At 38.7% G+C, this 23,031-nt stretch overlaps 5 protein-coding genes, 1 long non-coding RNA gene and 1 other non-coding gene across 8 annotated transcripts; 5 read left to right on the forward strand and 2 right to left on the reverse strand.

Moving 5' to 3' along the window:
* Nucleotides 1-1,601: 1,601 nt before the first annotated feature.
* On the forward strand, nt 1,602-7,915 carry LOC103404406 (plasma membrane ATPase 1-like). Its single transcript, XM_008343309.4, has 20 exons — nt 1,602-1,949; nt 2,122-2,241; nt 2,405-2,503; nt 3,558-3,695; nt 3,791-3,925; nt 4,011-4,190; nt 4,361-4,567; nt 4,660-4,779; nt 4,860-4,979; nt 5,067-5,189; nt 5,270-5,374; nt 5,467-5,611; nt 5,733-5,897; nt 5,992-6,230; nt 6,330-6,362; nt 6,486-6,728; nt 6,800-6,985; nt 7,065-7,247; nt 7,366-7,544; nt 7,629-7,915. Exons 1-20 carry the CDS (start codon nt 1,896-1,898, stop codon nt 7,723-7,725), a joined length of 2,871 nt encoding a protein of 956 aa, XP_008341531.3. The 5' UTR covers nt 1,602-1,895; the 3' UTR covers nt 7,726-7,915.
* LOC103404404 (thioredoxin H2) lies at nt 7,816-9,588 on the reverse strand. 2 transcript variants are annotated; one of them, XM_008343308.4, is made up of 3 exons: nt 9,151-9,588; nt 8,892-9,014; nt 7,816-8,147 (listed from the first exon to the last, which is right to left on the reverse strand). In XM_008343308.4, the coding sequence occupies exons 1-3, from the start codon at nt 9,292-9,294 to the stop codon at nt 8,013-8,015; spliced, it is 402 nt and encodes a 133-aa protein (XP_008341530.3). In that variant the 5' UTR covers nt 9,295-9,588; the 3' UTR covers nt 7,816-8,012. The 2 variants fall into 2 exon arrangements, with proteins under 2 accessions (XP_008341530.3, XP_070673820.1); XM_070817719.1 differs by having other exon boundaries at nt 7,816-8,143; nt 8,888-9,014; nt 9,151-9,534.
* On the forward strand, nt 8,176-8,447 carry LOC139193893 (uncharacterized). The gene is made up of 2 exons (XR_011578425.1): nt 8,176-8,316; nt 8,351-8,447. It is a non-coding gene; the product is annotated as an uncharacterized lncRNA (long non-coding RNA).
* A 281-nt stretch (nt 9,589-9,869) lies between the features above and the next one.
* LOC103404407 (uncharacterized) lies at nt 9,870-12,598 on the reverse strand. Its single transcript, XM_008343310.4, has 10 exons — nt 12,152-12,598; nt 12,006-12,067; nt 11,761-11,904; nt 11,539-11,649; nt 11,252-11,447; nt 11,052-11,110; nt 10,899-10,951; nt 10,592-10,814; nt 10,374-10,482; nt 9,870-10,272 (listed from the first exon to the last, which is right to left on the reverse strand). The coding sequence occupies exons 1-10, from the start codon at nt 12,393-12,395 to the stop codon at nt 10,013-10,015; spliced, it is 1,461 nt and encodes a 486-aa protein (XP_008341532.3). The 5' UTR covers nt 12,396-12,598; the 3' UTR covers nt 9,870-10,012.
* TRNAA-AGC (transfer RNA alanine (anticodon AGC)) lies at nt 12,524-12,596 on the forward strand. The gene has a single exon. It is a non-coding gene; the product is annotated as a tRNA-Ala (tRNA).
* Nucleotides 12,599-15,666: 3,068 nt separating the features above from the next.
* On the forward strand, nt 15,667-18,793 carry LOC103404408 (protein CLP1 homolog). The gene is made up of 10 exons (XM_008343311.4): nt 15,667-16,015; nt 16,188-16,256; nt 16,366-16,458; nt 16,805-17,046; nt 17,198-17,336; nt 17,448-17,504; nt 17,762-17,896; nt 18,005-18,240; nt 18,396-18,440; nt 18,532-18,793. Exons 1-10 carry the CDS (start codon nt 15,839-15,841, stop codon nt 18,617-18,619), a joined length of 1,281 nt encoding a protein of 426 aa, XP_008341533.1. The 5' UTR covers nt 15,667-15,838; the 3' UTR covers nt 18,620-18,793.
* An 820-nt stretch (nt 18,794-19,613) lies between these two features.
* LOC103404409 (serine/threonine-protein kinase PBL34-like) lies at nt 19,614-22,681 on the forward strand. The gene is made up of 6 exons (XM_008343313.4): nt 19,614-20,323; nt 20,759-21,096; nt 21,223-21,358; nt 21,475-21,611; nt 21,692-21,815; nt 22,065-22,681. Exons 1-6 carry the CDS (start codon nt 20,140-20,142, stop codon nt 22,574-22,576), a joined length of 1,431 nt encoding a protein of 476 aa, XP_008341535.3. The 5' UTR covers nt 19,614-20,139; the 3' UTR covers nt 22,577-22,681.
* The last annotated feature ends 350 nt before the right edge of the window (nt 22,682-23,031 follow it).

A 23,031-nucleotide genomic window follows, 5' to 3' on the forward strand; every position in this document is an offset into this window, starting at 1 on the left:
TATAAACGTTATATTGTAGTTTTGTTGTCAATACAAGAAAAAAAGAAGTTCGCATCTAAATGACACCAACGGAAAAGAGCTTTATTGTTGTTGTGTCTAAATCACACATGACAAATTCTAAATTCATCTCTCTTTGTTTACAACCAAAGTAGAATTCCTCCTCTCCCGTCTCTCTTTCTTTTTTCTTTATTTTTCTATCTTTATAAAAAACCAATACAAGATATTGAAATGATTTAACCGTAATCGTTCAAATAAGAGAAAAATAAGAAAATTTAACGAGGAGTGAATCCTACTCCGTTTACAATCCACACGCCACAGCTTCAAACTCACAGAGCCTTGGATTCGCATTCCTTGCCAAACAAACAACTACTACTCGTTGGTCGTCGCTGCTCGTTTGATGCCAAATCAATCCTGCACGTCCACGTGTTGAAATCCTTGATGATCAGATCGAGTTCTACAAAATAAAATAAAAAATTCAGGCGGGACCGCATCCATCACCAGCGTCTCCGGAACCGGTTCTTTGTCTGGAAAATTGGAAAAGTGGCAAAATGGTAATTGTACACTCCACGTGTTAGTTACGCCCTTGTCCCTATAGAGCCAAAAGTCCAACGTCCAACTCAGAAATTCAGGTGCCAAAATTCTCCAGAACAATTTGGAGCTTTCTTTCCATCATTTCAATTGTTTCTTTATTCTTACATCAGTCAATCGAGAAATTTTTAGTTATGACATGAATATAAATAGTAAGCTACGTATTTGAATAGGAATGGTAGAAAATTTTATTTTTTAAGTTATTAATATTTTAGCACACATATCTTATTATTTGTTTAGTAACACGTATGTACCACCCCATGTACCGATCATATTGAAAAATCTCTCCCGTTCATCCAGGGGTGCGTTTGGTACGTGGGATGGGACGGGACGAGGCGTTCCGTCCCGCGTTTGGTGCGCCAAAAATGGGTGGAACGGGTTGTTCCACGGGACAGATTTTGGGTGTTTTTGCGTCCCACCTCCCCCCTGGAACGGGTTTGTTCCACGTCTGTGGAACACACTGTTTTACCATTTTAAGACAAATATACCCCATGTCTTTTTCAAAAATTACACCTTCGTTCCGTCCCGTCCTGTCCCGTCCCGTCCCGTTCCGTCTGCGTACCAAACGCACCCCCATGGAACACATCAGCACCGGTAGGAAAACGTCAGCACCGGTAGGTTTTGGTAGCTACAAGCTTCACCGTCCAGCAAGGAAAACACTGGTAAATAGACATCAGCATGCGTTACTATCAAATTTCACCCAAAAAATGGAAAATACAATAACCCTTTACACTATTTCAAGTGGATCACGTATTATCAAGTTGTAAATAACTGCACGTAATTGATTTGGGAGAGTGGTGTAGTTGAGTTCAAGCGTATCCGGTCGTTCAATATAAGCGATTGAATCAAATTTTACAATTAAATCTGTATCAGCATCAAAGTACTCAAATAAAATTATATAATTGTACGAAAAATTAAATGATCGTACGCGTATGCGTGATTGGTTTGAAATATTAGTACGGACCAACCACGAGGACCACACTTACTCCACTACACATCAAAACAAGAAGAACATAAATGGAAAGCTAGGAAAATCAGTGTGAACCTTCCAATTACCAGATAAATAATCCTTTTGTTCGTCTCCCACTAACAGTTAACCGCTTTAAACATCTTAGTGAGAGAGAGGGAGTGGAGAGAGAGTGGAGAGAGAAAGTGGAGAGAGAGAGAGAGGAGACGGTATAAAACGTAAACAGACTGCTCTGTTTTGCGTTAACTTTGATCAACTTTACTATTTTCTTATATGTAATTGTGTAATATCTACTGCTTATTATTGTTGCCGCTGAGGAACTAAGAATCGATAGGCAGAGATGGATGAGAAAGCTGTCGATTTGGACGCCGTGTTGAAGGAAGCTGTCGATTTGGTACCAAAACAGAGCAGCCCATCACTCTGTTTTCTCAAATTTCTCTTTTTGTTTTTTATTTTCAGGATTTTTCGTTTTCTGGGTTGGTTGGTTCTACCTTTTGCAGAATGATTTGTTTTTCCTTGTGGGTTTTTATTTTTTTTAATTTTTCGATTTTTTGATCAATTTGCAGGAACACGTGCCACTTGAAGAAGTTTTTGTGACCTTGAGGTGCAACAAACATGGGCTCACATCTGAGGCTGTTGAGCAGAGGTTGGCCATTTTTGGGTTCAACAAGCTTGAGGAGAAGAAGGTGCTGATTTTTTGTATTTTGTTTTTGGAATTTTGAATGTTAGAAGACTTCGCGCAAAATGAGCGCAGTAGCGTATTAAGATTCATGCACCCGACCTTCCTTGGGATAAGGGCTGTTAATTTTTAATTAAGAGTTAATTTGTATTGATGGGTTCGTTATGCAGGAAAGTAAGGTTTTGAAGTTTCTAGGGTTTATGTGGAACCCTCTCGCATGGGTGATGGAAGCTGCAGCTATCATGGCCATAGCTCTTGCCAATGGAGGAGTGAGTATCTTTTTGCTCCCCATCAATATTTTCTTGTGTTTTTTATTTTTTTTATTTTTTTATTTTTTATAATTCGAGCGATAGTCTAATCTAGCCTTATAAAAGCTAACAATGGGAATGATTTCGCTTCGAACTTGGGTGCCGATGAAGCACGGATACTTTAGTTTACTTGAAAGTTGATGAGTATAAAGAGTTTGCCCCTAATTAAAACAAGGATTATAACTATCACACTTGAATGAACTTAAATTTGGATGTTTTCATGTTAAAATATGTTTTAAATTATATATTTCTTGTTGTATCCATGACGTATCGTATTCTAACTTTTAGAGATTTTACATATCACTGTGTCGAGTTGTATCATATCACCGCCTATCCATATATTTTATCTATGCTTCATAGATAGGTATTGAGAGTGAGACACATGATAGGACTTCTACCACATGTGAAAATATGATTAAAAACACCTAAAAATACTTGCGAGAGAACAAAGTAATCGTAGTATAAGTAGCTCAAGCAAAGTTGTGCTCCATAAGAATTGATATGAATAACTTGTATTTAAAACTAATTCTTAGATAGCTATTCCACACAAGATTTTGAAAAGTTATGAAATTGTGAATTAAAATAAAGATTACAAAAAATAAAAGTTAATTAAATCGGCAAGAACTTAAACTGAAAAAAATAATTAAAACAAACAGTTTAGAGAATCCCGGGTAAAAAGGCACTAGGGTTTAGCCGTCACCATTAACAATAGTTCTACCAATTACTTATGAGTTAACACATACAAATTTTGAAGGTTAGGTTTTCCTTGTACATTTTCTACTTATGCATTCAAACTATAACGTATATCTAACATGCAATCTATATGAAGCATTACCTTGCAAGACACAAACTAAAAATGATATTCTGGCTGTGTTTCCTCATTAATCACATGCTTATTCAAAATAATTTTTTACTATTTTTTTCAAATTCTTTTTCTCGATACAAGCGATATTGGGAGAGGGATAGTGAAAATCGAACTTGGGACCTTATAACCTGTTGGGTTTTGATTTTTTAGGGAAAGCCACCTGATTGGCAAGATTTTATTGGCATCATTGCTCTGCTGATAATCAACTCAACTATAAGTTTCATAGAAGAGAATAACGCGGGAAATGCCGCTGCTGCTCTCATGGCTCGTCTCGCCCCCAAAGCCAAGGTATTTTGCCGAAAATAGAAGGGAAATGATTTCCGCACACTTATTTTTCTTTTGAACACCGCTGTTTATAGCAACTATATTAACGTTCAAGCCAGGTTTTTCGAGATGGAAGGTGGATCGAGGAGGATGCTTCCGTTCTTGTCCCCGGTGATGTAATCAGTATTAAGCTTGGGGACATTATTCCAGCTGATGCTCGTCTACTTGACGGCGATGCACTGAAAATTGATCAGGTGCTTTTACGACCTTATTGTTCGCTGTGTGCTGAGTTAAGGTTTCATTTGACTGACTGGAGGTACTTGTATTTGGTCTTTGCAGTCTGCGCTTACAGGCGAGTCACTTCCGGTGACGAAAGGCCCTGGCAGCAGCGTGTATTCAGGTTCTACTTGCAAACAGGGAGAGATTGAAGCAGTGGTAATTGCCACAGGTGTTCATACCTTTTTCGGCAAGGCAGCTCATCTTGTGGATAGCACAAATCAACAAGGCCACTTTCAAAAGGTAACTTATGCTAAGATGAAGAGTTCAATGGCGGAATGGGGTACGAAATTTATGAGGGAATCTGTTGAACTTATTGAGATAATACTGGTTATAATGTATAAACATATTTATGTAGAAAATTTGAGTTCGCGTTTTGTATCTGTATTTTTTACTGTTTTTATGCTGTGTAGGTCTTGACTGCCATTGGGAATTTCTGTATATGTTCGATTGCGGTGGGAATGATTGTCGAGATCATAGTTATGTATCCAATTCAACACCGCGAATATCGCCCAGGAATCGACAATCTGCTGGTGCTACTCATCGGAGGAATTCCCATTGCTATGCCCACGGTTTTATCTGTCACAATGGCTATTGGTTCCCATCGCTTATCTCAGCAGGTCGGTTATAAATTTATAACAAGTTAGAAATGTTATTCGCTTGTCGATATAGATGATCAACGCTTGATAGGAGCTCAAAATAAATATTGCAGGGCGCTATCACTAAAAGAATGACGGCAATTGAGGAGATGGCAGGCATGGATGTCCTTTGCAGTGACAAAACCGGAACTCTGACGTTGAATAAGCTTTCGGTTGACAAGAATCTCGTAGAGGTTGGTTGGTCTGATAGGGTTCTTAGCTTTCTTGATCGTGCTACGCTGTTCTAATTCCTGTAATGAACTTGGTTGTTTAGATCTTCGCTAAAGAGGTGGACGCAGACACTGTTGTTCTAATGGCAGCTCGAGCCTCCCGAATGGAAAATCAAGACGCAATAGATGCTGCTATTGTTGGAATGTTGGCTGATCCAAAAGAGGTATAATCATTAACACAAAATATGTGGAACCGTATTTGTTTTCTTTGTGTTGTGCTCACTTGTTTCTTCTTTCGGACTGCAAAATAGGCCAGAGCCGGTATCCAAGAGGTGCACTTCCTTCCATTCAACCCGACAGATAAGCGAACAGCTCTGACATACATTGACAGTCAGGGTAAAATGCATCGTGTCAGCAAGGGTGCACCGGAGCAGGTATGTTTACGAGCTACTATTTCTCTGTCTCTATGGTTTCAGCGCTGATTGTAGTAATCCATACCTGATTTGATGATTAGATTTTGAACCTTGTACGCAATAAATCAGAGATAGAACGTAGGGTTCACACCGTGATTGATAAATTCGCGGAGCGAGGTTTACGATCCTTAGCAGTAGCATACCAGGTAATATTAATCCTGCACAACTCTTGTTCTATCATATATTATAGTTCGTGTTCTTATAGCTAATTTCCCCCTCATAACATTTTTACGCGCAGGAAGTTCCAGATGGAAGGAAAGAGAGCCAGGGAGGGCCTTGGCAATTTATCGGCCTCTTGCCTCTGTTCGACCCACCTAGGCATGATAGCGCAGAGACGATTAGAAGGGCATTGAATCTTGGGGTAAATGTTAAGATGATTACAGGTGCATCTCCTTCAATACTACTTCACTTTTACTTATAATTGTCTACAGATTGTAGTTCTTAACTTTTTTCTCATCGAATTGATCCGGATATCATGTGCTTGCCATTTGAAATTGCTACCAGGTGATCAACTGGCAATAGCGAAGGAGACAGGGCGCCGCCTGGGCATGGGAACCAACATGTATCCATCATCCAGTCTGTTAGGACAGAAGAAAGATGAGTCGATTGTCGCTCTGCCAGTTGATGAACTCATTGAAAAAGCTGATGGTTTTGCTGGTGTATTCCCTGGTACTATAACAAATACACTGTATGCTTCATGTGGATTTTTGGAGCCTATTTCTTCCTTTTTTTCGTGCTTAGTTCCGTTGCATCTTTCATGCAGAGCACAAGTACGAAATTGTGAAGCGATTGCAAGCCAGAAAGCATATTTGCGGAATGACTGGTGACGGCGTTAATGATGCTCCTGCTCTTAAAAAGGCTGATATCGGCATTGCTGTTGCTGATGCAACTGACGCAGCTCGTAGTGCTTCGGACATTGTCCTCACCGAACCTGGCCTTAGCGTCATCATCAGCGCCGTGCTAACTAGTCGGTCCATATTCCAGAGAATGAAAAATTACACGGTAAGTACTGAAACCGAACCAACTACATACATAGTAGAGTCAGCTCAATTCAAGCTCATATCGACCAAAATACATGAATCGGTTTCTTTCTTGTTGCAGATATATGCTGTTTCCATTACAATCCGTATCGTGGTAAGTTAATTTGTATCTCTTAATTTTTCGTAGTGATCGAAGCGAAAAATGCTGCAATTGGTAGTCCTTGAATGGTTCTGAAATCGACTTTGAGTTGAGTCCACTGAATTTCTTCTGTTACAGCTTGGTTTCATGCTACTGGCACTCATATGGCAATTCGACTTCCCGCCCTTCATGGTGCTGATTATTGCTATTCTCAATGACGGTACCATCATGACGATATCGAAGGATAGAGTGAAACCATCTCCGCAGCCGGACAGCTGGAAACTGGCGGAGATCTTTACGACTGGAATCGTCCTCGGTGGTTACTTGGCTATGATGACAGTCATTTTCTTTTGGGCAGCATACGATACAGACTTCTTTCCTGTAAGTCTTGATGTTTCTTGCTCGTTTTAGAGTTTAGTTTCTTGGCTAACACTAGTGTTTGTTGTTTTCAGCGTACCTTCGGGGTTTCGAGCCTTCACCATAAGGACGTGGACGACTACAGGAAGCTCGCCGCTGCAGTTTACCTGCAAGTGAGTACCATCAGCCAGGCCCTTATATTCGTCACACGAGCGCGGAGTTGGTCTTTTGTCGAGCGTCCTGGTCTGCTGCTTGTAGCAGCTTTTGTCATTGCTCAGTTGGTGAGTGAAGTATTTGCTTTTTGCTTGCATCTTCTGATTACGCGCGAATTCATCTAATCTTGATTTCTTTGTGGAACAGATTGCTACGCTGATCGCTGTCTACGCCAGTTGGAGTTTTGCTGCGATTGAGGGAATCGGATGGGGGTGGGCTGGCTTGGTTTGGCTGTATAACCTCATTTTCTACTTCCCGCTCGATCTCATCAAGTTCTTCATCCGATATGCCCTGAGCGGGCGAGCTTGGGATCTCGTAATTGAGCAAAGGGTATGAATAGCAATAGCAATCTAGTGTTGCTGTCGTGCAATGGCGTTAACGGACTTGGTTTGGTGGTGTTGCCGAGTCTTTTTCGTTCTTTTCGTCATGGAATTCTGTGTTTTTGCAGACTGCCTTCACAAGGAAGAAGGATTTCGGGAAGGAAGAAAGGGCGCTTAAATGGGCACATGCACAGAGAACCCTCCATGGACTGCACCCACCGGAGGCCACGGTGTTCAGCGATCGCACTACTTATACAGAACTCAATCAGATGGCTGAAGAGGCAAAACGACGGGCCGAAATTGCCAGGTACAACACACACATTGTATTTACTCCGTGACGATTCCCGACATGCCAAGATACGAAATTACAAACTTTTGAATGTTTTCGCAGGCTGAGGGAATTGCAGACCCTTAAAGGGCGTGTGGAATCGGTAGTGAGGCTGAAGAACCTGGACATAGACACAATCCAGCAAGCATACACTGTTTGAGTCTCCGAGTATCCAAGTCTCGGAGAAGTGAATATGATTCCTCTCCATAGCGTACAACTAGTAGTTTTAGCCAACGCGTTGCCGCGGAAATGTCAAATGGATTATAAGTATTGTATTTAAGTGTTAAAATAACGGACTAAAATGTGTTCGAAGCATTATAAGTAGATATTTAGAAACTTTTTACATAAAACATCAATGTAAACAGAGAGAGCGAGAGACGCAAAGCCTGCTTCCCTAATTAGAATTCGTCCCAATCAAACTGCAAATGTAAAACACAAACCGTGAGCTTAGAGAGAGCGGTATTTCTCGACCTTCTTCTCGAGCTCGTCCTTTTTCGCGCCGATCACCCGATCCACTTCCTTCCCCTTCTTCAACAGCACGAACGTCGGCATTCCCTGCACCCCGAACTCCTGCGCCACTTCCTGCATAACAAAAGAAAAACCCAGTTCAGAAACAAAACGCAAAACGGTCCTTGTTTGTTTGTGACTGATTTCAGAAAGTGCGTTTTACTTGACAATGCTTCTCAATAAAGCATTTCTGCACGGCATTTTACTGGAAGCGCTTATACTAGAAGAACATCGGAAAATTTAAGTTGAAGCACTTTCTAAAAGAAAACACTATTTAGGGCGTGTATTCAATCGAGAATTTAAGAGACTTTAATGAAATTATAAATTTATGTATTTTTATGAATTTTAATTGATTTATAGAGATTGCATATAAAATTTTGGTTCAATTCCTTCGAAATCTCATAAGAAGATTAAAATACACTATGAAATCTCTCCAATTCTCTTTAATTCCTTAATTTTTTCAAATTCTTTAAAATAAATTTCTAATTGAATACATCTGAAATGTTATAAACTTATTTAAAATCTTAATTGAATACATCCAGATTTATAAGAATCTTAATAAACTACCTTAAAATCTTAATTGAATACACCTTAAATATTTAATTCCTTAAAATCTCAATTGAATACATCCCTCTTAAATTCATTAAAATAATTAAAATCCTTACAAATCTCAATTGAATAGATCCCTTAACCTGCCAAAAGTTGCTAGGTGCGTGCCTATTAGCTAATTTAAAAGCAATTTCAAAAAAAGGCTTTCTAGGTTATAGAAGCACTGGCTACAAAAGCACGCTTATTAAGCCAAAGTTTGGAGGGACTTACAGAGAGCTCATCGACGTCGATCTTGGCGAACTGGACGTCGGTGAACTTGGCGGCCATGGCGTGGATGGCCGGCTCAATGAACCGGCAGGGCCCGCACCACGACGCCGAGAAATCGATCACCAGCTTCACGTTCCCCAATTAATCCAAAAAATTCCAACGATTAAGTCAAGAAAACAGTCAAATCAGAATCCCTAATCTCTCGGCAATTTCAAAACTCAAAAAATAAAATGAAAATGAAAATTTATTATTGGGCAGGTACCAGCTGGGAGGATTCCTTGTGGGAGTTCAAGTGAAGCTGCCACCTGGCCGACGAGTGAAACGACGTCACCCCGGGCTCCTCCCCGGGCGCGGCGGAGTCATCCGCCGGCGCTCCTCCGATGAAGCTTGACAGAAACGATCCCATTCTCTCTCTTTCTCGATCGATCGATATTTCTTCCAACTACGACTCGATGTCAAACGACCCTCCGTTGAGTGGACGATAGTCACGATATAAAGTGTCAAGGGAGCAGTTATGATGTAATTTAACCCGTCAAATCCGATTTTCGCAAAAAAATCACTCTAAACGATTCGGTTTTGAAAAAATAAACTTGGGTATTTTGCCGTTATGGATAACCATCGGGTAAATTTCTCCCAACCCATACCCAAAAAATATACAATCTCGTTTTTGCCCTTTATGAATAACGGTTTGGGCAGTATCGACTTTTTAAGTATGGATCGGAGCATAATATGCACAAATATTCTTGTACATTAGATACTTGCCCGCACATTCAGTCGCTCTTTCACCTAGTTCATGCTACGAGCCAATTCATTCTAAAATTTTCACAAATTTAGAGGATAGTGAGAGTTCTTAGTTTGGGTTGCATTTGAGTAGAGACTTAAAACACGACAAGCGATCTTTCACGTTCTTTGCAGACTCCTGTTTATTATTGTCTATTAATTATCTTTGGCCATAAATAAATACAAATGGCAAAAAAAAAGTGTGCGAAAGTCACTTTATATAACTTTATTCAGAACATCACAAAATGCAATTTAATTTGTAAACCAAAAATACGGAAGAACCTCAACCAATGCACACGCAACAAACCTCATCCAAATGCTACATCTTTCCTTTTTAGGTTCCACTAAAATGGAACAGGAACACCTTGTTTCCTGTTCACAATGGCCATTGCCAAATACCGGGTGCCCATTCCGATGGGCGCCTTTTCATCAGGCCCCTCCCAAAAGGGGGCCTCTCCTTCGCCGACCAGTTGCCAGTATCCGTTCCTCAGAGATTCAAATTGTTCTTCTGTACAGTTTTGTGTTAATGCTTCCGCCCGAAAATTTATCCCAAGAGAACCAAGGAACTGAGACTGAGTAATTGGTCCATGGACAGAAACCTCTCCTGCAGAAATATTAAGTTTGGACAAAATATATCCTCAACCTTTTCATGACTCCAATCCATGGAAATATAATACTTAAAGAAAGACTAATGAGACGGTGTACCTGAAATTTCCTCGGCAGAGTGCCTGATGGAAGCAAAATCAACATACGCACTGAGATCAGCAGAGCCCGGATCATCCAGAATGTTGACAAATTGATGTTTCCGAATTGCCTGCAACAAAGCAAGTGTCACGGAAGTTAGAACAACAACCAGCAGTATACACGAACACAACTCGTGTCTTGAAAAGACGACCAAAATTAGACGTGGAAAAGCAACAGACCTGCAGACTATCGGATACTACTCCATTGAGGCCATAATCAATTATAAGAGCTCCACCTCCGTCAGAAGCAACTCTTTCAGCAATAGTTTGAGTCAACTCCATTGCTTTGGGGCAAACCTCAATATGTTGAAGCTTTGCTATTTCTTCATTTCCAGCCCATTTGCAGCGTTTTGCGAGATAAAGAGTTGCTGGTGTAGGCTGTGAAGACAGAACAAAACGAAACCTAAACAATATTTATGAGTATCAAATAACACAATTATTTTGGAAGCACCTGCAAAAGAGACTTAATTCTAGTTTACATCCTTACGTTGAATCTTCTGCAACATCAATCATTTTCTCAGACCAGCCACGAGCAGCTTTCTGCAGTAAGTAAAAAAGATTAAGAATTGCCTAAACAAAATAGAAGAATAATCATCGAATGAGCAATTGGAGATGTAGGTCAGAAATGAACCACATAAACCTGAAATTGATGAACTGGTAAAGCGTCATAAAACTCGTGGGCAATTATGATAGATGGCACTGGCATGATAATCAAGAGAGCTAGTCAGTTGTTGCACAAACAGAAGTTAGCCGCCATCCATTCATTCATTCATTTCCAATACACACACACAAAAATAAGCTCATCTTGCTTGTAACATAAATAAGAACACAACTACATACATCCTGTTGGAACATCTTCCAATGTGGCATGCCATGATACAGGAGTTTTAGCCAACGCGCTTACAGTCCTTTTGCCATCCGAAACCTCTTCATCTACACATTCCAGCTTCTGATGCTGAAGTTTCTGCAACGTAGGACTGCACTCTACCATGTGCACGTGCAATGATTCAGTGAAGTTCTTAAATTTTGACGCACCCTACACAGCATAGAAAGTAGCTACAGTTACTGTATTTCCATTTCTATAGCAATGACAATAAAGAAGTTCAATGAGCAAAGCCGGTTCATACATGAAGAAGATCGGCCATGAGAGTTCCTCTTCCCGGACCTAGCTCAACTAGGTTCACCCTATCCGGCTGTCCCATTTGCTCCCACAGAGATATTGCCCAAACACCAACCATCTAAATTCAAACAAGCAGAGAAAACAACAAAACATTTTCTCTTCAACAATCAAATTCGAACAAGAAGATAAATTAACAGAGTAATCAACAATCCAGCAAAAATAAATTTACCTCCCCAAACATCTGGCTCACTTCTGGGGAGGTGATGAAATCACCTCCAGCTCCGAACACATCTCGATTCATGTAGAATCCGGCTTTCGGATTCGTCAGAACCTCCTCCATATATTCAGCAACCGAGATTGGGCCGCCGCGGAACTAACCAAAACCCCACATTCACAACCACATTGCCACTCAAATTGCAACATTTACAGGTAACCCATATCAAAAAAATGGAGAAAATAGAAGAAAAAACAAACCTTGATGATTCCCTTGAGGTGCTTGACGAGCTCGGAGTCCGAAGTGGGTTCATGGGAATGCTCTGCCACAAAAATTAATTACAAATATTATGAAATTAATGAGAAAAACCAATTAGTGAATGAAAATTATGGATTGGTGGTGGTACCGGGTGGGTTGTACAAGCCGGAGCGGTCGACGGCGATGGAGGCGGTGGGTTGAGTGGTGGTTTGGTCAGGGTTGTCATCCAATTGTTCGACGAAAGGACTGTGTGGGGTTTGGGAAGAAGAAGAATAAGATGTTGAAGAAACTGAACGGTTGGGAATTAAAGGGGCCGAATACGACGGAGGAAAGTGGGAGTTGGGAAGACGGCGGCGAGCGGCGGAAGCTTGTAGCAAAAACCGTCTCAACATTTTGGAACACCTCTGGTCACTCTCTGCGGGGACTGGCGTGGAAGTGACGAAGTGAAAACAACTACAACAAACTCGCCAATCGCCAAATTATCTTTAAAAATAACATTACAGGATACAAGATCCAACTTGGGGATGTAGCTCAGATGGTAGAGCGCTCGCTTAGCATGCGAGAGGTATGGGGATCGATACCCCACTTCTCCATTCGTTTTTGTATTTTCTACTTTTTAGAATTTCTTTATTGAATTCCATTTTTTTACCAATCAATCCAAATCGAATCGTGTCTAGTACTATGATTAATCGTGGCCTCTCCGTGCCTGAAAAATGTGGATAATTATAGCTTACCACCAGTTGCCCTCCTGTTGAAAGAAAAAAATAATACTGAGATTAACCACCATTTGTAACCGATATTATTTTGCAATCCTCTTAATTTCTTAGTTGAAGTTTTATTTGTTCAAGAGAAAGAAAAACAACATGATTAGATATTAGCTCAAAAGGGTGTCATACGAGGACTGATCATTTCAAATAATTCATTTTGATTGGACTGCAGAAGTACAAGCATTCGAGAATATGATATTAATAGTACTTAAGCTAGTAATATATAAGCAAATTACTTACTATATCATGTATTTTGTTATTAATTAAAGAATTAAACATTGTCCAAATTGTTGTTAATCTTTTCATAACATCCGTTTTGGTAATGTTCGATGTAGTAGACAAAGAAGAGCAGCAAACTGGTAGCAATGGCAACAAAATACATGAGCACCACCGCGGCCAAGGGCATGAACGTCCTAAACTGACAAGCAAACCCAAACAGAATGCCACTCGTCAACCCGCAATAGGTGAACCTCAACGCCTCCTTCTTCACCGACTTCTCGCCACGTGGCAACCTGTTGGACACTTGTAGACACTTGTCCAAACCCCAGTAGGCCACGTAGATAAACGCGACGAAAGCGAGGGCCGGGTAGTCGCCGGCCTTGTACGCCCGGTACATTGTGGTGAGGTAGCAGGCTGTGAGGTTGAAGTAAGCAAAGCTGTCGCTGAAGTCCGGTGTTCGAGCAGTGTCTGGGACTTGTGTGGGGTTTTGGTGAGCATTCGTTGGCAACATTTTTGCAATTCTGCGCAAGTTTTTGTGTTCGAGTTTTTGGTCGAGTGAGGTTTGATTTGGTGGGTTTGTGAGTATTTAAGGGATTCCATGTGTGAAAGTGCCGAGAATTTTCCATGAAGTTGACACACAAGTGCCAAGGAGTTGGAACTTGCAATGACTGAACTTTCTTTGAAGAGCACAAGAAGCAGCCTAGAAAGTCACGGCTTCCTTTATTTTCTTTTTCTTTTTTAAAAGCGATCAATTGATAACTTTCACTGCAGTTCACCGTCGAGAGTCGCAAAAAATATCCATAATATCCTGATATTTTCATTGAAATTTTCTTGTTTTTTGACTACCGATATTTTTTTGGACTACCGATATTTCCGATATTATTGATATTTTAGACCTTGCTAAGTCACTCATGTATCTTACCATGCAATGTATAAAGTGTAAAATATTGTACTAATTCATTATATATAAACGATTATGATGTGTTTAAACTTCTTTCATTAATTACTACATATTTTCTACACTCACAATGTTTGCCAGCTCGCTATATAATCAATTTAAATCAGTTATATTTATCATGCAATGCATTTCCTTCCAATTTTTTGTGATAAACTAATAGATAATTGACTAAATAAACATTCTGCAAAGTTTCAATAAAAATTTCCAAGTTTTTCTTACAATTTCCGTGGTTTTTATTCAATTTTTATCGATATCGATAATATCCCGATATTTCCATCGAAATTTTCATGTTTTTGGACTACCGATATTTCCGATATCATCGATATTTTATACCTTGGGTACAATTGTATGATTCAGCCAACGTTAGGAATCGAATCCAAAACTTATCGTGTAAATACGGACATAAAATTCTTTCCTAAACCACTAGGGCATCCCGTGGTGGTTGGTTGCTTGTTTACATTGTCTAGCGGAATTGTACTTTATTAAAAAAAAAAAAACTAATGAAAATAGTTTGAAAACTTTGAGTTTTAATGATAAGGATAAAATAAACGGTAAAATGAATAGTAACAGAATTGACTTTTTAGTGTAAAAATGTGATTTGTTGTTAAAGTGAACAGTACCAGAAACTTTTCGTTAAAGTTCTTTTAAAAAAATGATTGGGGCCACATTTTTTAGGACCCTTCATAATATATTTCATTGATTATACCGCCTATCTTTTAAAGCTTTTTTTTTTTAAATTATTTTTATAAAATATTATCCAAATCTAGAATCATATGATTGTTGGATTAAGTGACAGTCATTTTAATCTTTCCTTGTAGAATTGTAGTCGTTATTACAAATAAATGTCTTAATAGTATTAGATTTGTCTAATTTTTTGCAAAGATGATCTATGAATAACGAATCAAGATATAAACAGTTTAGATCATTAAAAAAGTAAGTCGTAACTTACACTAGTTCATCTACTTACTATCCCATTTAAACCCAAATAAATGTCTTAATAGTTAGAGTTAGACAACCCCTCAACCCGAATAAAGTTGTGATTGGGGTTGAATGCATTCATTTTAGTTTAACCAGTTCATCTTGTTATTTTGTAACTGGTTTCAATTCGATCAAAACATATAAATGAAACTTAATTCGCACTTAATTAATAATAGCTTAATTAGAAGTTAGATTACGTATATGGTATACATTCATATTTTTTATACAAACGATATTCAAGGCTAAGGAATTGAATTTACGATCTTAAAATATAGAATAAATACTCTTAATCACTTGAGCTACAAATCTCTTAAATGCTCACAATTTATTCAACGTTTTGGCCTATGTTTGAGGCCATACAAATTTCAGACACCCTAGAACCCATTAGGAAACCATTTCGTTTTTATGTTTCAATCTTTTGTTAAGAATGGATGGAGAAGAAAAGATCAACAAAAGTGGAGGAAGGGTGGTGGGAAGAAGAACAAGTGTGAAAATTAAGGGCTACTTTAATAATTATTTTGTTCTTAATTTGAAAGCTAATTTTCACACACATTATTAGAATAGAATCTTTGATTTCGAATTTTTCATCGATTCTTATTATGTATTGTAATTGATTAATTATAATTAGCATATATTTTCTACCTTAACACAGATTGAGTTAACTTTATCTATATTGTATTTTTCTACACATTTCAATACAAAGATATCAAATCGGTCACACCTCTTTTAAAATTTTATCATCGAATTAATTAAATCAAACGAAATAATTCAACATAAAAACGAACATAATTTTATCATCGAATCCCAAAGGACTACACACTGTAAAAACCCCTCGAAATCCCAATTGAAGACAAAGCGCCAGTCCTGTAAAAACCCCCAACTGGAATACCGAGAGTGAAGCCAGCAGAAGAAGATGGCGCACGGCGGTGGAGCAAGGCAGGTGAAACTGGACCGAGAGAGCGAGCTCAGAATCGAAGTCGGCAACGACGCCCCTCTCAAGCTCCGACTGCTCAACGGCACCGCTGAGATCTTCGGCACCGAGCTCCCACCTGATTTCTGGCTCACCTTCCCTCCCAGGCTCAAATTTGCTGTAACCTTCTTCCTCTACTGCTTTTCCCAAATTTACATTACAAAGTTGAAGTTTTTATTGAATTTGCGTTGTGGGTTTTGATTGTTGAAGGTTTTGAATTGCATTTGTGTTGTGGGTTTTGATTGTTGAAGGTTTTGAATTGCATTTGTGTTGTGGGTTTTGATTGCTGAAGGTTTTTACTTGGAATGGAGCAACAATTGAGATGGATGGCAGTACTGAAACCGATTACACTGCTGATGAGGTATTTCATGTGCTTGTTATCTGCTTTGCGTTTTTTACTTTTTGCTCGGGATGCATCTGTCACTAATGAGAATGTGAATGGTGACTGATTCCAATGTTTGATTTTTCAGACCCCAAATATCAGTTATGTGAATGTGCACGCCGTACTGGAAGAACGGAGACACCGCGCTAAACCCTTGCCACCGGATGACCCCAATTCTCAGGTACTACTTTTTCACTTGTATGTCGGGGAAAATTAATGCAAAATTTTCAATGTGTTCTAATTAGTGTCATTCTTCAGTGAATAAAAGTATACTTGTTCACTTGTATGTTGGGAGCAGACAAATGCAAAACATTCGAAATGTTCTAATTAGTGTCATTCTTTAGTGGACAGAAGTGTTTGATGCCCGACTCTGTAATTTTTTTATGAATGATTGAAATAAGCTTGTGGCTCAAGCGCATTGACTGCGTAGTAATGCAAGTCCATTTTCAGGTGTATGTTACCTAGGATTGTTGTAATCCTTGGTAAGTGAATATCTGTTTGTGGCTTATAAGCTTCTTTGTGGTTAGGGCCCAAGAGTGATTGTTGTGGGACCGACAGATTCTGGGAAAAGTACCTTGTCGAAAATGCTTCTTAGTTGGGCAGCTAAGAAGGGATGGAAACCTACTTTTGTCGACTTGGATATTGGACAGGGAGCTATAACAATTCCGGGATGCATTGCCGCTACTCCTATTGAAATGCCTATTGATCCGGTTGAAGGAATTCCTCTTGATATTCCTCTCGTGTATTTCTATGGGCACACAACTCCTAGGTAATTGATTTATTGCATTTTCTTATGGTTATTTGTAGACCTATCATTTTGCATCTTGTATTGATATCTGATACTAACATATAAGAACATTTCTTGTATTTCCAATTTAGTGAAAGTCATGAATCCTTAAAGATCCAATTTTTTTCTCCAGTAATAATGTAGATTTATACAAAGTGCTTGTGAAGGAGCTAGCTCAAGTGGTAGAGAGACAAATTTCTGGGAATGCTGAATCTCGAGCTTCTGGAATGGTGATCAATACCATGGGATGGATAGAAGGTCAAGGCTACGAGGTAATTTTTAGGCTGCTTCACAGGGATGTCACTTTAATATTGAAATGGTTGTCTTAATGTCAGGTATTTAAATTCGTGTTTGATGGTTTCTATTTTTTATCTTTCTTGCAGTTGCTTCTTCATGCAATTGATACATTCAATGCCAATGTTGTCTTAGTTCTGGGCCAGGTACATCCCTCTAGTTTGAGTTTCTTTACTAATTATGGTTATACCTTAGTGGATTTTGCAAGCTTTTCTTCTTCTCTTACCCCCCCCCCCCTTCTTTCTCCTTCTCTCTTCTGTTCTTTTGTTGCTCGACTCTGTCTGGACTCAGAATTTGTATTGGTTAGCGTAATGCATTGTTGTTTGAAACATTTAATGTTTTAACAAAATGGTTTCATATGTAGGCTTCAGTGACGGTACATATATTTCCTTTAAATTCTCAGGAAAAGCTTTGGAGCATGATCAGAAATGTGCTAAAGAACAAGCCTGGTGTGGACGTTGTAAAACTTCAAAAATCTGGGGGCGTTGTATCCAGGAATGCCAAATTCCGTCAAAAATCCAGGAGTCATAGGATAAGGGTAAGTGTCATCTTTTATGAACAAGTTCAAGCAATATGTTTCCATTTAATCCTTGTGTTATTTGTTCTCCTTGAAGAAAAGACTCATGCGCGCTGATATTTCCACCAGGAATATTTCTATGGCCTTGCAAATGATCTGAGCCCACATTCTAACATCGCAAACTTCAGTGACTTTTCTGTCTTTCGAATTGGTGGCGGGCCACAGGCCCCACGTTCAGCTTTGCCAATTGGTGCAGAGCCTGCTGCAGACCCTCTAAGATTGGCGCCTGTGAATATTAACCGGGATTTGCTGCATACCATTCTCGCCGTTTCATTTGCCAAGGAGCCTGATCAAATTATTTCTAGGTAACTTGTAAAGATTCATCTGATATAGAAATAGATAATGATTCAGTAAAGTATGGCATGGATCAGTTTTGTTCTCTTTCATTTGAACTTCACATACAAAAGTGGATTCATAGTCTGTAGTCTTTAAGCTTTTACTTTTTTGTTTTGTTTTGCAGTAATGTTGCTGGGTTTGTCTTTGTCACAGACGTCGACATTCAGAGGTTTGAATTCTGAGCTACAGTAAACAACTTGGTAGAAGCACTTTTTGCTTCTGGTTTTGGTTGATCTAACCCAGTATGTGACATTTTACAGGAAGACAATTACATACCTTGCACCTTCGGCAGGTGAGCTTCCAAGCAAGTATTTGATCGCAGGAACCGTGACATGGCTCGAAACGTGAAGTGGATGACCCAAAATCCAAATAGTTGAGGTTGACAATGGCTTACTGGTGACTGCACATTGCTGGTTTGTGTAAGGAGTGTAAGATGTGAGCTATACTAAGCCTCGAAAGTTTGGTTGTAACTCTGTATACCCTTTTTCCCAATATAAATCAGAATATTATTGTTGTCTTTTATTTTGCATCCTTTTTGTTATGCCGAGTTTGTTTCCTTTTTTCGTAGTTTCGATTAGATTAGAATATTGATTGAATAATAATAATAAAAAAAAACTAATGAAAATGGTTTCAAAATTTTGAGTTTTAACGATAAGAATAAAATAAAAGGTAAAGTGAATAGAATCAGGATTGATTTTTTATTGTAAAAATGTGGTTTTTCGTTAAAATGAACAGTATTGAGAGCTTTTCGTTAAAGTTCTTCGAAAAAAACTCTTCAGACATTTTTAGCATTTAAGTGGCCTAAAAAATATGCTGTGATGAGTAATAATTGGCTACTCAAAAGATGAGTATGAGTTCATACTCAAAATTATTAGTCGTCGATTTATAGTAGTTCATGTTTATAATCGAAATCGTTTATAAATCACTTTATAAAGACCGTTTTTGTAAAAGTAAATTAAAATTAAGATCGTTTAGTCAATTAAAACTAAAATCGTTTAATCATAAGACAGTTATCCATAATTATCGGATTTAACAGGTTATGTAAATCATATCATGTAATAACACAATATTTATTGCACATCTTCTTGTGTAGACTACACTTCACCACTATTAAAATTAAACAAAGAATTAAAAATTCTAAAAATCATATGATTCTATCTTGTTGCATTATTGGATAAATCTGCAGTCCGATTTTCCACATGTCCAAAAAAATGTTCATGATTCCAAAAAATAAAAAATAAAAAATAAAAAGCAGAAATAATTAGGCAAAAAAATAAAATAAAAATTCAAGTAGCATGACAAGCTTTTGATTTGACGCTGGGAATATGCCAAAGCTAGTGTCGTGGAGCAGTGTGTGAAAGCTTTCTCCTTTCTCTTCCTTTCTCTCTCATGCCCGACCTGCCCGCCTCCTCTGTTTCAAACCTCGCCCGACCTGCCCCACCATTTTTGGAAAACTTTTCCCTCTTTCTTAAGCAGCAGAGCCTCTCTTTTCACGCCTTCTGTTCCCCTCTCTCCCTTTCTCTCTCTCTCATCACTCTCTTTCTCTATCCTTTTTGACCATCTGGGTCGGATTCAATTTATCGAGCATGCGGCTGCTCGATCTTTGCTTCAAGTCGCATTCTTTGTGAAAATTTCAGAGGTTTTGTAGCGTTTTGGGGTTGCAGATTGGTGGGTTTTCTGTGTTTTTGAACCACTGTTCGATCCTCCTGCTTCACTTCACACTTTTTTTTGTGAAATTTCAGAGATTTTGTAGCTATTTTGGTCGCTTTTGGTTTGCTGGTTGGTGGGTTGCAATGGACTTTCTGTGAGTTTTGAAATTTCTGGGTCTCTGAGCCATGAGAATCTGAATCTAGAGAGAGTTTGAGGGGATGGGTTTGGTGCTTAATCCTAGCAAGGTGGAGAGTTGCGATAACAGTAGCAAATCGAAGGGAAGGAAGAAGAAGGATGATGCGGTGGAGGAGACTGGGTGTTGGGTTAAGCTCCGGTTTGGGACCTGCATGCCTTCAAGATCCAAAGTTGATAGCTCCATCACTGGAACTAGTGTTTCTTATGGTAAATTCTTCACTGCCCTTTTCCTTTTTAGGCAATTTCTTGCTGAGAAACATTAAATTTTGGGGATTGTGTCTTTTGGTTGCCCTTTTTTCCTTTTCGGATGATTATTTTGTTGGGTCTGCTAAATTAAGTAAAGAGGGCATGTAACATCATATGATTTTAGGAAAGTGTCAAACTTTGTTTAGGTGATGAATGTTCAGAAGACGAATGGTTTGAAGGCGATGTTGTAAACTACTCTAATTTACAGAGAGGGGAATGGACTTTATTATATACGGTTAATTCATCGAGTCTAATAGTTTGAAATCGATTTACGGTTTATTTTTTGTGTCTGGCATTTTTATGAAATTCCAAATAATACCAACATCTTATTTGATTCAAGTGCATACTACTATATATGTATCATACACTTAAGTGTGTTGGACCTTGTGTAACCAGCGGAAACTAAATCGTCGAATGAGAAAAGTAGAGATCGAGAACTTACTCGTGGAGGGTCGTCTACAACTACTAGTAATGCCGGAAGTACTACATCCACGCCCTATTTTAGTGAGGAACTGAAGGTTGCTTCTCAGCTCCGAAAATTCACATTTAACGAACTTAAGTTGGCGACTAGAAACTTCAGACCGGAGAGCCTTCTTGGTGAGGGTGGATTTGGTTGTGTATTTAAGGGTTGGGTTGAGGAGAATGGAACTGCTCCTGTGAAACCTGGTACAGGGCTTACGGTTGCAGTTAAGACCCTCAACCATGATGGGCTTCAGGGTCACAAAGAATGGCTTGTATGGCTTCAGTATCCCTCAACTTTACGATATTAACTGCTTTTTAACTTACCTCTTAGATTACATGCAAGTCTCCTTTTTCGGTTTAAATTGTATCTAAATCCTTTTTTTTCCATTATATTTCAGGCTGAAATTTATTTTCTTGGTGATCTCGTCCATCCTAATTTGGTAAAATTGATTGGTTACTCGATTGAAGATGATCAGAGGTTGTTGGTCTATGAGTTTTTGCCTAGGGGAAGTTTGGAAAACCACCTTTTCAGAAGTAAGCAACCGGTCCTTTCACATTCTTTGATAATTGCATGTATATTGAAACTAGCTGTTGAATTTGTGTTGTTCTGTATTGTTAATGGTTGCCTAATGATCTTTGGTAACAACCAGGGTCCCTGCCTCTTCCGTGGTCTATTAGAATGAGAATTGCACTCGGTGCTGCAAAGGGTCTTGCCTTTCTTCATGAAGAAGTTCAAAAACCGGTCATATACCGTGACTTTAAAACATCTAATATCCTATTAGATGCAGTAAGTGACAATAACTGAGCATCAACTTCATTTCTTTCCCTACTCCTATTTTCTTCTGAAAATGGAATGTATTATTTTAGGATTACAATGCCAAGCTTTCGGATTTCGGACTTGCGAAAGATGGTCCTGAGGGTGATAAAACTCATGTTTCCACACGAGTCATGGGAACCTATGGTTATGCAGCCCCAGAGTACGTGATGACTGGTGAGTCTGATAATAATCATCTTCGGCATTTAATAGTTTTGGTAGTTTTATAAAGTTGCAACTTCATCGAATAAGCAAAGTGATAGGTTTAAACATCAGCACTTAGCATTTTATCAGGCTATGGCTTCTGATAAATAATTGCATACTTAGGCCATCTACTTCCGTAATCTTTTTTTTTTATTTTCATTTTTTATTATGTAGTATGCTTAATCGTGAGTTAGAATTAAGTTCTAACATGGCCAAATTTAGGTCATTTGACATCAAAGAGCGATGTCTATAGTTTTGGAGTAGTGCTGCTCGAAATGTTAAACGGCAGAAGATCCATGGACAAAAATAGACCAAGTGGGGAGCACAATCTTGTGCAGTGGGCGAGACAACTCTTTGGCGACAAGAGGAGGTTATTCCAGTTAATTGACCCCCGTCTTGAAGGTCATTTTTCTATTAAAGGTGCACAAAAAGCAGTCCAGCTTGCCGCCCACTGCCTCAGTCGTGACCCGAAAGCTAGACCAATGATGAGTGAAGTTGTGGAAGCCCTAAAGCCTCTACAAAACCTCAAGGATATGGCCAGTTCTTCCTACCACTTCCAAAACATACAAGCAGCTCGTTCGAGGTCCCACTCGAGTTCTAAGAACGGCATCAGAACGCAGGCAGTATTCATGCCGAGAAACGGACAGCCCGTAAGGAGCTTGTCAAGCCCAAATGGTCCTCCGGCGTCTCCATATTATCCTCGAAAATCGCCTAAACCTAACTCAAAAGAATGATGCCAGTAGTTTTTGTGTATTATTATCTTAGACTTGACTCTCATTTGTACCAGCTTCAGATTGTTCTGTCAATTATAGTACAAATTAAAGAATCGTTTTACTCTCTTCCTGATGCTTACTGCAATTAGATACTTAGTTCGTGTGATAAAATCCTGTTTAATATATATATATATATATATATATATATATATATATATATATATATATATGTGTGTGTGTGTGTATGTATTCTTAAACTATAACTAAGGTTTTGGTCAAAGATTATCTACCAAAAATTACTTTAAAATTGAGATCATATGACCGTTGGTTTAAATGGTAATTATTTTAGGTTTGTTTATAAAGAACCGTATTCATTTGATTTCGTCACTACAACTGAATGTTTTAATGTTTTGGGTTTACGTTGCGTTTTTTGCATTGATCACATGCGAATGAAGTGTTAAAACATAAAAGATTTG

This window comes from Malus domestica, chromosome 17 (genome assembly GCF_042453785.1).
Source record: "Malus domestica chromosome 17, GDT2T_hap1".
Classification (NCBI taxonomy): domain Eukaryota; kingdom Viridiplantae; phylum Streptophyta; class Magnoliopsida; order Rosales; family Rosaceae; genus Malus; species Malus domestica.

Excerpts from the sequence above, each read along its gene's own strand:
- LOC103404408 (XM_008343311.4), top strand. The coding sequence starts at position 15,839 with ATGGCGCACGGCGGTGGAGCAAGGCAGGTGAAACTGGACCGAGAGAGC. Across the intron at positions 16,459-16,804 it reads CGGATGACCCCAATTCTCAG|GGCCCAAGAGTGATTGTTGT; the intron begins GTACTACTTTTT and ends CTTTGTGGTTAG. Across the intron at positions 18,441-18,531 it reads ACAGACGTCGACATTCAGAG|GAAGACAATTACATACCTTG; the intron begins GTTTGAATTCTG and ends GACATTTTACAG.
- LOC103404406 (XM_008343309.4), top strand. The coding sequence starts at position 1,896 with ATGGATGAGAAAGCTGTCGATTTGGACGCCGTGTTGAAGGAAGCTGTC. Across the intron at positions 3,926-4,010 it reads ATGCACTGAAAATTGATCAG|TCTGCGCTTACAGGCGAGTC; the intron begins GTGCTTTTACGA and ends TGGTCTTTGCAG. Across the intron at positions 7,545-7,628 it reads CGACGGGCCGAAATTGCCAG|GCTGAGGGAATTGCAGACCC; the intron begins GTACAACACACA and ends ATGTTTTCGCAG.
- LOC103404407 (XM_008343310.4), bottom strand. The coding sequence starts at position 12,395 with ATGTTGAGACGGTTTTTGCTACAAGCTTCCGCCGCTCGCCGCCGTCTT. Across the intron at positions 11,650-11,760 it reads TGAGCCAGATGTTTGGGGAG|ATGGTTGGTGTTTGGGCAAT; the intron begins GTAAATTTATTT and ends GTTTGAATTTAG. Across the intron at positions 10,815-10,898 it reads GATGTTGCAGAAGATTCAAC|GTTTCGTTTTGTTCTGTCTT; the intron begins GTAAGGATGTAA and ends AATATTGTTTAG.
- LOC103404404 (XM_008343308.4), bottom strand. The coding sequence starts at position 9,294 with ATGGGATCGTTTCTGTCAAGCTTCATCGGAGGAGCGCCGGCGGATGAC. Across the intron at positions 9,015-9,150 it reads ACAAGGAATCCTCCCAGCTG|CTGGTGATCGATTTCTCGGC; the intron begins GTACCTGCCCAA and ends GGGAACGTGAAG. Across the intron at positions 8,148-8,891 it reads TCGACGTCGATGAGCTCTCT|GAAGTGGCGCAGGAGTTCGG; the intron begins GTAAGTCCCTCC and ends TTTGTTATGCAG.
- LOC103404409 (XM_008343313.4), top strand. The coding sequence starts at position 20,140 with ATGGGTTTGGTGCTTAATCCTAGCAAGGTGGAGAGTTGCGATAACAGT. Across the intron at positions 20,324-20,758 it reads TGGAACTAGTGTTTCTTATG|CGGAAACTAAATCGTCGAAT; the intron begins GTAAATTCTTCA and ends TTGTGTAACCAG. Across the intron at positions 21,097-21,222 it reads AGGGTCACAAAGAATGGCTT|GCTGAAATTTATTTTCTTGG; the intron begins GTATGGCTTCAG and ends ATTATATTTCAG.